Source organism: Pelophylax lessonae (assembly GCF_965119305.1).
Source record: "Pelophylax lessonae genome assembly, chromosome: 1".
Classification (NCBI taxonomy): Eukaryota; Metazoa; Chordata; class Amphibia; order Anura; family Ranidae; genus Pelophylax; species Pelophylax lessonae.
This window is the reverse complement of record NC_138768.1, coordinates 795744072-795756225: the sequence shown is the minus strand read 5'-3', so window position 1 is coordinate 795756225 and position 12154 is coordinate 795744072. Positions and strand designations below refer to the sequence as shown.

The window sequence follows — 12154 nt, the reverse complement described above, 5'->3', positions numbered from 1 at the left end:
GGCTGCACATCCATGATGCCAATCTCCTGTTCTACCACATCCCAAAGGTGCTCTATTGGATTGAGATCTGGTGACTATCTTCTATTGTCCAATTTTGGTGAGCCTCAGTTTCCTGTTCTTAGCTGACAGGAGTGGCACTCAGTGTGGTCTTCTGCTGCTGTAGCCCATCTGCTCCAAGGTTCGATGTGTTGTGCGTTCAAAGATGGCATTCTGTATACTTTGGTTGTACAGAGTGGTTATTCGAGTTACTTGGGCCTTTCTATCATCTCAAACCAATTTGCCCATTCTCCTCTGACATCAACAAAGGCATTTTCCTCCACACAACTGCCGCTCACTGTATAGTTTCTCTTTTTCAAACCATTCTCTGTGAACTCTAAAGATAGTTGTGCCTGAAAATACCAGTAGATCAGCCGTTTTTGAAAAACTAAGACCAGCCCGTCTGGCACCAACAACCATGCCATGTTCAAAGTCACTTAAATCCCCTTTCTTCCCCATTCTGATGCTTGGTTTGAACTTCAGCAAGTCGTCCTCTCTACGTCTAGTTGTCTCAATGCATTGAGTTGCTGCCATGCAGTTGTCTGATTAGCAGTTTGTGTTACCAAGCAATTGAACAGGTGTACCTAATAAAGTGGCTAGTGAGTATGTATTTGTGTGTGTGTGTGTATATATATATATATATACATTTATTTCTGCATTATTTTTTTGATTATTGGATCTTTATAACACATGATGATGTAATTTGTTACATTTGTTTGTAAGGTGTATTATGTTTACTTTTAGCTGCTGATTGTTTTATTTAAATGTTTGTTCTTTCACACACATCTGATCTTTGTAAGGGGTTTTTGGTTCATAGCACGGAAGGGTTTATTTATTTTATATATATATACACAGTATCTCACAAAAGTGAGTACACCCCTCAGATTTTTGTAAATATTTTATTATATCTTTTCATGTGACAACACTGAAGAAATGACACTTTGTTACAATGTAAAGTAGTGAGTGTACAGCTTGTATAACAGTGTAAATTTGCTGTCCCCTCAAAATAACTCAACACACAGTCATTAATGTCTAAACCGCTGGCAACAAAGGTGAGTACACCCCTAAGTGACAATGTCCAAACTGGGTCCAAAGTGTCAATATTTTGTGTAGCCACCCTTATTTTCCAGCACTGCCCTAACCGTCTTGGGCATGGAGTTCACCAGAGCTTCACAGATTGCAACTGGAGCCCTCTTCCACTCCTCTGTGACAACATCATGCTGGTGGATGTTAGAGACCTTGCATTCCTCCACCTTCAGTTCAAGGATGCCCCACAGATGCTCAATGGGGTTTTTAGTCTGGAGACATGCTTGGCCAGTCCATCAGCTTTACCCTCAGATTCTTTAGCAAGGCAGTGGTCGTCTTGGAGGGGTGTTTGGGGTCGTTATCATGTTTGAATACTGCCCTGTGGCCCAGTCTCTGAAGGGAGGTAATCATGCTCTGCTTTACTATGTCACAGTACATGTTGGCATTCATGGTTCCCTCCATGAACTGTAGCTCCCCAGTGCCGACAGCACTCATGCAGCCCCAGACCATGACACAACTACCACCATGCCTGACTGTAGGCAAGACACACTTGTCTGTGTACTTCTCACCTGGTTGCCACCACAAATGCTTGACACCATTTAAACCAACTGAGTTTATCTTGGTCTCATCAGACCACAGGACATGGTTCCAGTAATCCATGTCCTTAGTCTGCTTGTCTTCAGCAAACTGTTTGCGGGCTTTCATGTGCATCATCTTTAGAAGAGGCTTCCTTCTGGGATGACAGCCATGCAGACCAATTTGATGCAGTTTGCGGCGTATGGCAGTGCTGTATCTTGGCCTAGGCCGACAAGGCCCAGGCCTAGGGCAGCACTATGCAGGGGGGCAGCAAATAAGCTGCACACCACATGAAAAAAAAAAAAGCCTCCTCCCAGCTCCCGCACGAAAAGTGTCCCCGCCGGCTTGCGCTCCACTTTTAGTTTAGTGCCAGTATTATGGGGCGAATAGGGCCAGAGGGCAGGATCCAGGAGGCAAATAAGTCTGGCAACCCAATCAAGCAGTCACACTGCTACCTGCCGGTATGATAGGTGGCACTAATGGGCACTGATAAGCTACACTGGTGGCCACTGATGGGGCTGTACTGATGGCCACTGATGAGGCCACACTGATATGCTGCATTGATGAGGCTGCACTGATGGGAACTGATAAGGATATGCTGATGGGCACAGATTGACTGTGGTTGTGGTCTGTGATGTACAGATGACAGGGCGGGTCATAAACCGTAAGGGGTGTGGTCTTTACAGAAAGGGGTGGGTCATATTGAAATTAGGGGGTGCACAAACTTAGTCAGGCCTAGGGCAGCACAAAACCTAAATACACCACTGGCGTATGGTCTTAACACTGACAGGCTGAACCCCCACCCCTTCAACCTCTATAGCAATGCTGGCAGCACTCATATGTTTATTTCCCAAAGACAACCTGTGGATATGACGCTGAGCACGTGTACTCATCGTCTTTGGTCGACCATGGCCAGGCCTGTTCTGAGTGGAACCTGTCCTGTTAAACTGCTGTATGGTCTTGGCCACCATGCTGCAGCTCAGTTATAGGGTCTTGGCAATCTTCATATAGCCTAGGCCAGCTTTATGTAGAGCAGCAATTCTTTTTATTAGATCCTCAGAGAGTTCTTTGCCATGAGGTGCCATGTTGAACTTCCAGTGACCAGTATGAGAGAGTGAGAGCGATAACACCAGATTTAATACACTTGCTCCCCATTCACACCTGAGACTTTGTAACACTAATGAGTCACATGACACTGTGGAGCATAGGCGTGCGCACAGGGTGTGCCAGGTGTGCCTGGGCACACCCTAATCATCCTATGGGGCACAGATTCCCCCTGTTTATTGTAAAAAAGTAATAAAAATAAATAAAACTAAAAAATAATTTAAAAAAAAATGAATGAAAAAAACTACAGTCACCATCCACTGCCCTACTGACATCAATCTCTGCCCGACTGACACTGTCGGTATATATACACATGCACACACTCATATGTGTTTGAGCTTTGGGGTGCACACCCTAATGCAATATACTGCGCACACCTATGCTGTGGAGGGAAAATGGCTAATTGGGCCCAATTTGGACATTTTCACTTAGGGGTGTACTCACTTTTGTTGCCAGCAGTTTAGACATTATTGGCTGTGTGTTGAGTTATTTTGAGGGGACAGCAAATTTACACTGTTATACAAGCTGTACACTCACTACTTTAAATTGTAGAAAAGTATAATTTCTTCAATGTTGTCACATGAAAAGATATAATAAAATATTTACAAAAATGTGAGGGGTGTACTAACTTTTGTGAGCTACTGTATATGTATAAATGTATACATGTATTTATGTATGTGTATGTATGTATGTATATATATATATATATATATATATATATATATATATATATATATATATATATTTTTTTTTAATTTACTGAGAAATGCATCCTGCTATCCCATGCCAGCACCCCATTGGATGATCTTACATATAGTTACATAGTTACATAGTTAGTGAGGTTGAAAAAAAGACACTGCAAGTGAGAGAGTTTGAGCCACCTACAATGTGCAGGGAGGCACAAGAGCTGGCTGGATGCTGGGTGCTTCAGCTTAATACAGCAATAGAAGTAAGACATGTGGAAGATGGTGGAGCTTTTAAGGAGGGGAAAGAAGATGGGGCAGTCAAGAAGGGGTTGCATGCAGAGGTCAGGGCTAAAGAGGGGTGAAAGTGATGTGTGGATGGAGGATGTAGTGATAAGCAGCTGTGGAAGAAGGCTGAACTCTGCATTCTGTATTCAGTGTTCTGTATTCAGCGCACCCCTAAATTCTGCACTGTGTGTAACCCAGAATTCTCTACATAATGCACTGCTGATATTTAATGTCCCTTTAAGACCCTCCCACTGTTAGAGAAATTTGACCATACCCACTATTTGATGTGGTTTGGAGGGTGTTTGTGGGGGGGGGGGAGGGGAGTTGTAGGGGGTCGTGGTTGAGTTACTGGACCTATTTTCTGAGAAAAAAAGCCCTGGTCCTGCTGTCAGGCCACTTGGGCCGTGGAGGGGGAGCATAGTTGCCAACATTTGAAAAAAATTTCCAGGGACACTTTGCAGCACAGCTATCAAGTACTTACCGCACCCACTTCACTGAAGCTCCGCCCACTCTGCATCATTAATCTCCGCCGACTTATCAGATTATAGGGTCTACTCAATATAGAGAGAATTACAGGAAATTGAAAAGGGAATTTCAAACTTAAGGCCAAAGTAGCAGAGTTGGAATAATTCTCCCATTCAGCTGCACTACTTCTACCTAAAGTTTAAAATTCTCATCACAATTCCCTGCAATTCTAAAGTGTCAAATGTTCTCAGGTGTGACCATACAAAAAATGGAATATGTAAATATAAATAAAGTGCAAAGTGTAAATAAGTACGATAAAACCTAATTATACTATCTGGTATAATTAGGTTTTAATGGCGCCAGACGGCGCCATTACATAACTGCACATGCACTCACCCGGCCGAGCTTGTACAAGCTTTCCTGAGCCTGGCAGGCATCGGAACGGTGCATGCGCAGTTACGATGTCGGCCCGCAACCATTTTTTTGACGGGCAGCCAGATTGACGAGCGCTTGCAGGGACAATATAAATTACCCAGGACAGGCTCCTATTTGCAGGGACTGTCCCTGCCAAAACGGGACAGTTGGTAAGTATGGGGGAGCCCACAACTGCAGGAATGCCTGTCCACCTCCACGGGAACAAGCATACACAGGACAGTCGAGTCTGACTCCCATCCGTGTGTGTGTTCACCGGACCCAGCCACCCAACTTGGAAGCTGTCATTAGCCTGGCACTGCTGTACCAATAAATATCGCCTTATCGATAATTTGCATTTTTGTTCTTGTGGGTGATTGTGTAGGCAGGGCCCTGGTGCGCTGCATTGCCCGGGGCTCTTTAATGCTCTTAGGATGGCACTGCTGTATGCGCTAATATCGTAAAGCGCTGCGCAAACTGTTGGCGCTATATAAATCCTGTATAATAATAATAATAATAAGTATTTTCTTTTTCTTTGAGAATAGTCTTTTTTTACTGTATATGCTGACTGTATATGACATGAAGTTCCCACCCCCTAAATTGATGAGCAGAATAGATAATAGAAATGGAAGTAATCTTCTTGTATGTATTGAGCAGGCAGTGAGAAAACTTGCATGCCCCCAGCCCAGCACACACATCAGACAGGAGTGCAGTCCCTGCAGAGCCATGTCTCCTCCTGTGTGGTTGGGCCAGAAGAAGCTGCTGGGGAGGGGCGAGCTGTGATGCTGCAGAGAAGGAAGCAGATGACAGCAGCATAGAAGAAGGAGAAGAAGAAGAAGTGACAAGCAGCGCTGGCCGGGCTCTGCAGTGGCCTCATTCACACACAGCACGATCGCCGCCTCTTCAGCACCCGTGTGCTGTCCTTATCATCGTACTGCATGGACGGGCTGCTAGGGATGAGGATGACGCTGATGTGGGTGGCTCGCTGCTCTCTCCTCTGCTAGCCTGTGCCAGTATGGATGTTGCTCTTGCGGCGACCTCTGCTGATTCCATCAGTCCGCTGCGGAGAGGCATGCTGAGTAATCCTGCTGTCAATGGGCGAGGACGTGGACACCCGAAAAATTAACCACAGCTTTCTCCGGGACCATAACTATGTGACTGAAGGTAACCCCCCCTCCCCCCCACTCTGTGCCCCCCTTCACCCCCCCATCTGTGCCAGTCCTTGTGCTCTATGTGTGTCTTGTCATGGTAGTCCCCTTATCTGCAACCTATTCATTTATGCAAGGATCAGCTGCATGCATTCAGTGCCAACAGGGACCTAGCAATGGCTGGCATCTTTATCTTATACATTTCATTTTATATGGCTGTGGGATCAACTACACTGGGGGGGTTTAGGTGCATTATTTAAACGCAGTTGCTACCGCTTTAATTGCGTCCTATAGATCAGGGCTTTCTACAGCGCCAACAGGGACCTAGCAATGACTGGCATCCTTTTTTAGAGATTTCATTATGTAAGGCTGAACTGCACAGGCAAGTTTTGGGTGCAGAATTGTGCGCCTTGAAACGCAGTTGCCGTCGCTTTAATCATGTATTGATCAGGGGTTCATACAGCGCCAACAAGGACCTAGCGATGACTGGCATCCTTATTTTATACATTTAATTATGTAGGGCTGTTGGATCAACTACACAGGGGAGGTTTAGGCACAGAATTTAAATGCAGTTGCCTCTGCTTTTAATTGCGTCCTATGGATCAGCAGGTTAGTACAGTGCCAAGAGGGACCAAGCAATGACTGGCACCTTTTTTTTTTTGAGATTTCATTATATAAAGGCTCAACTACACAGGCAAGATTTAGGTGCAGGATTGCGCACATTTAAACGCAGTTGCCATTGCTTTAATCGCATTCTATGGATCAGGTGTACATACAGCGCCAACAGGGACCTGGCAGTGACTGGTATCCTTTTTTGAGATTTAATTGTATAGGGCTCAACAGCATTGGCAAGCTTTAGCCACAAAATTGTGCACGTTTAAATGCAGTTGCCACCGCTTTAATTGCGTCCTATTGATGGGGGGGTTCATACAGCGCCAAGAGGGACCGAGCAATGACTGTTTTTTTTTAATTTTATTTTTTTTAACAATATAGGGTTCAACTAGACTAGCCAACTTATGGTACAGAATTGTTCACATTTAAATGCAGTGGCCACCGCTTTATTTTATTTGCATCCTATTGATCAGGGGTTCATACAGTGTCATGAGGGACCTAGCAGTGACTGTTTTTTTTATTTAAATTAAACTATATAGGGTTCAGCTACACTGGCAAACTTTGGGTACAGAATTGCGCACATTTAAACACAGTTGCTACTGCTTTGATTGTGTCCTATTGATCAGGGGTTCTTACAGTATCAAGTGGGACCTTTGACTGGCATCTTTAAAAAAAAAAAAGTGTATGTATATATATATTTTTTTTTTCCTTCATTTATATATAAATCTAGATATATTACGCTGGCAGGTTTTAGGTTCAGAATTTACAGTAAATGCAATAGGCACAACTTTAATTGCACCCTCTCATTCATGGGTTTATATGGTGCCTAGGGAGATCTAGCAATGATTGGCATCCTTTTTTTTAAAAATGCAATTATTTAGGGTAACACTAATGAATAAGGCTAAGGTTGCAACTAAACTGGTGTGCTTTAGGCGTAGAATTTAAAGGCAGTTGTAATTGCGTCCTATCAATCAATGATTTATACAGTGCCAAGAGGGACCTAGAAAATGGCTAGTATACTTTTTTTGTAAGAATATAGGGCTAAACTACGCTGGCAAGTTTTAGGCACAAAATTGTGTGCCTTAAAACACAGTTACCACCACTTTAATTGCATCCTATTGATAAGGGGTTCATTCTGTACCAATAGGGGGCTAGCAATGGCTGGCATTTTTAAAAATGTACTTATATAGGTCTAAACGACACCGCTTTATTTGCGCCCTATGATTCGGGGGTTTATACAGCGCCAAGACGGACCTAGCAATGGCTGGCATCTTTTGTAGTAATATGTATTATAGGGCTTTAGGCCCAGCTACATTGGTGAGTTTCCTGCACTTTATTTGCGCCCTATCAATCCGAGGTTTATAAATTGCCATAAAGGAACCTGGCATTGACTGGCATCTTTTCTTTTTAAATTAATTATATAGGGCTGAACTCCACTAATGATAAAGGCTAATGTCTAAACTACACTAGCGCGTTTTAGGCACAGAATTTAAATGCAGTTGTAATTGCTTCCTATCCATCAGGGGTTTATAGAGCGCCAAGAGGGACCTAGCTGGCATCCTTTTGTTTTTTAAATATATTAATATGGGGCTAAACTACACTGGAACAGAATTATGTGCCCTAGAATGCAGTTGCCACCACTTTAGTTGCGTCCTATTGATTAGGGGTTCACACAGTACCAAGAGGGACCTAGCAATGGCTGGCATCCATTTTTTTTTAGCAAATAATATAGGGCTAAACTACACAGAGGCATCTTAGGTACAGAATCGCATGCGTTTGCCACTGCGTCCTATCGATCATGGGTTTATTGCATGCCAAGAGAGATCTAGCAATAAATGGCATCTTTTTTTAATTTAATCATATAGCCCTAAACTACAACAACAAGTAATTCCAAGGTCTAAACTACAGTGGTGAGTTTAAGGTGCAGAATCGCAGTTGCCTCTGATTTAATTGTGCCTTGTCAATGAGATGCGGCATTCTTTCAAGCAAATACAGAAGATCACTCTTGTGATTTATTCTTTACATAGGACCATTGGTGGTTGTCCAAGGAGCTTACACTCACACTTACACTCACACTTATACTAATGTAACCTGAAGCAGGCATAGCAGCACCCACACTAGTTTTAGATTGGAGCTCATTCATCTGTAATTGGGTTGAACAGCTCAGAATCATGCACGTCTGAACACAGTTACCACCTCTTTGATTGCGTTCTATTGATCAGATGCAGCATTCGATCTAGCAGATGCAGGAGATCACTCTTGTGATTAAGCCCTTGCCATGGGTAAGGGCTCCTGGAGCTTGCAGGCCCATGTAATCTGCAGCTGTCATAGCAGTACCCACACTAGTTTTAGATAGGAACCTAGTCATCTATAGGTGGGTTGAACAGTGCAGGGAACATTGAAGCATTCACAACAGTCCCACCTTAAAAGAGTTTACAGTCCTGCCACAATCACGAACCTACACAAAGAAAATACCAGTAGTGTTCCAGGTGGAAATTTCATCCAGGATGCCAGTGCTGCAGGGTGCCATCGCCATTCCATCCGGTACTAAAGAGGTTAATTCCCACAGACGGGAATATATTCACGTTCAAGGGAAGATGTAGGTGGATTATACTTTGCCTTTCAGGCTTGGAAGGTATTAACAGCAGCAGTCTTATATATTTTTACAGAAACGTAACATTGTATAATCTATGTCTCCTTTGGGGATGCGTATGTGCGGTTATTCCAATATAATGGTATATATGGCAAGATTTGCCTTAGGAATTTTCAACGACCTTATTTTTAAGCACTATGGCTAAGCTGTGTGCACAGGACTGGTGGATAAAGTAATCATCTAATTGTTCTGTATTAAATTCAGGGACACTGATTGCAAAAGGTGGCGTAGCTCGTCATAGATGTAAGCGGCTCATGGTTGGTATTGCTGGAGATTAGAGAGAAGTGGTAATAAAATATCCAGCAGCAAGGAGGAGATAAATTAAGGAATAGGTTGCCGACTCTTCTATCACAAGATAGGAATCCCCAGTGTGCAATCTATAAACTGAATGGCGGCATCGTTTCTGGCTCTCAGGAGAAGGACACAATGGAATCTAGCGGAATGAATGTCATTATTGATATTCTGGGGGTTCCAAACATTGAAGGACAACCATGCTTTCACTAACAATTGCTGGACTGCAAATAGCAATGGTAGGCTACATTGTACATGGAAAAGGGTCATTCATAACGTGGGCAGATGCAGTTTGAACTGTCCAGCCTGCACAGGGTTGGCGCAGTGTTCCCCAGCACTCAACTCTTGGTGTTGTATTCACAGCTGGTTGAAGAAGCTAGATTAGGCTGCCCATTATTTGCTATAAACTTGCCTGACCCCCCCCCCCCCTCCTTTATCTTTATCTAACAGCAAACACCTACTCCTACTGAACCCTGAAATTGTTTCTGTATAAATGTACAATTGTTTGGTTATCTTTTAACTGGGGAAACCAGGACTGTATTTACCATAATGGCAGCCATGAGCCAGTGCCTAGGGCAGCAGAGCAAGAAATGGAGAGCATAAAGCCTCAACATTGGCAAACTGAAACCCTGTTTTTTACTATTTTTATTTTCCTCAGTTTGCCACTTCTCGGAAATTTGTGGTTGATTTAAGCTCCAGGAATTAGACAAAATTTACCTTTGCAAAGGTGTTCTCCCTCACAGTTCAAAGGTTACCTGCTCATTCGGTTTACGGGTATATAAGAAGTAATACTTACCTGATGCCTTGCTCCATCGGGGGTTGCTCCAGCAGTGTAACCAGACCCAAGGAAGCTTCTTCTCTGAGGTGCTGCTGGCCGCATTTGCACTCCTGTTTCCTTAATGAACGAAGCAGGATTAATAGCCCTGCATTGTATGTGATGACACCAAGGGACCGATTGGAGCACCAGAGGAAGAAAGGACAGGAGCCAGCTAAGGTATGTATAAGGTAGGTAATGCAGCCTCTTCAGCTTCCCTTTAGACATAGCAAGCATTTAACTCATGCACTGTTGGGGGGAAGCCAATGTGGGTGGATTTTGTCTAATTCATAGAGTTGGGCTTTAAAGTGGAGTTCCGGCCTATTTTGCAACTTTAGTGATTCCTGGAGTGCTTGCTATGTTGATCAACAATTGGGCATTTTCAATTTTTTTCGGGGGTCCCTTACCTTATTTTCAGGGCATTTTTGATTGCTGTGGCCGACATCACTTCCGCCTTTGCATTGCATCCTGGGAGCTGTTTGTCATCACTCCCAGGAGGCTGGAATCAGGAAGAACTCCCAGAACACTCCCTGGAATCAGGAAGAAGGACACAGCAGATTACACTGCGGCTTCAGATGCCCACATCCAAGATGGCCACGCTCAGACAGCGTTTTTAAAAGTGAGATTTTGACTAAAATCCAATACTACACACCTTGTAAGTATGAGAATAGCGTTTCTGTAAAGGGCCATGGATTAGTATTATAAGGGTATTTTTAGTTAAAAAAGGTATTTGAGGCCGGAATTCCGCTTTAAGGAAATTAGTTGTAGGGAAGTGCAGGAATATTGAGAGACATCAGAAGGCTCTTTATAACTCAAGAAATGTAGCTGTATATTTAATAGAGGCCTCCTGTAACATACTCTAGTAGTAATTTGAACTAAATAAATCCCATACCAAGCCAAGGAACGTCTACAATAGGGTGTCAGTGCCTAGGGAAGCATTATGTCTAAACATAATCTAGGGGGGCACATATTTAGGGTGCATGAATCACAATAGTATTGTTCTATTCACAGATCCAGGGCTGTATTTACCAAAAGACACTTTCATAAGGATATAAGACATTTTTTAAAAGAGTCTTCAATTTATAGATCACTGGTGTATAACAAAGGATATTCCATAAGACATGATTAGGTCAGTTCCAATGGCAGTAGAGTAGTAAGGTGCACCTCCAACTCAGAATTCTATAATTTGGGAGTTCCTTTTTTATTTTATTATTTCAAACATTTTTGGCCACCTTGGGACACATTTAGGTGAAAAGACATAAGAACTGATGAGGGAGGGGTACAGGGCACTCACGTAGAGCAGTGGTTCTCAACTCCGGTCCTCGGGACCCACCAACAGGCCAGGTTTGCAAGATAACTAAATTACATCACAGGTGATCTCATTTGCTGCTCAGTGATTGTGGTATTCTAGTCTGCATCCCCCAAGGTAATACTTAAAATCTGGCCTGTTAGTGGGTCCCGAGGACCGGAATTGAGAACCACTGACGTAGAGCACCATCGTGCATGGATAGATGATGGAACATTATTTCTGTAAATAATGCAGACAACATAGAACGTATATGGTGTAGTACATTGCAGAGAATATTGAACCACATGCAGAGGTGGCTGCTCTAGACTAAAGCTTAGAGTGCCATAGAAAATACACATATTCCATAGAGTTTGGCTGGACTCCCGGGAACCATTTAGCCAGAGCATCTTAAAAATTCCTACTGCTGCTTTATTAACCATACATTTAACCCCGAATCATCTCCCCTGTGCACCTAAGCATGCATTTAGGGCACCTTTTTGTGCTGTGATGGTGAAACTCCCAAGCACATTCACAGTGATATCATTGTGGCCCTGCCAAGTAAGTGACCGACCTGTCCAAACCTGGAAGAAAGACCAGGAGAAGATGGAAGCACCTCTGACTAGTGGGAGTGCTGACAGCAAACCACCGGAAGGGATTGTGTGACATGCAAGTCTAGGTCTAGATTAGGATTGTTATTGGTTACTGTGAATTATTATACGTAAAGTGTTATTAAACCCTTGAATGCAAAAAGTGCATACT

General features: G+C 43.3%; 1 protein-coding gene across 5 annotated transcripts in view; it reads left to right on the top strand.

Annotated features, from left to right (window-relative positions):
* The first annotated feature begins 5336 nt into the window (after positions 1-5336).
* The window catches only part of PPP2R2C (protein phosphatase 2 regulatory subunit Bgamma), a 248097-nt gene continuing 241279 nt past the window's right edge, over positions 5337-12154 (top strand). For 2 of the 5 annotated variants that reach the window (XM_082266615.1, XM_082266617.1), the window contains exon 1: positions 5338-5753. In XM_082266615.1, coding sequence (XP_082122741.1) covers positions 5684-5753 — 70 coding nt within the window. In that variant the 5' untranslated portion in view covers positions 5338-5683. Of the gene's footprint in view, positions 5754-12154 lie in introns of all 5 variants that reach the window. The other 3 variants (XM_082266616.1, XM_082266618.1, XM_082266614.1) reach the window with 3 other exon arrangements.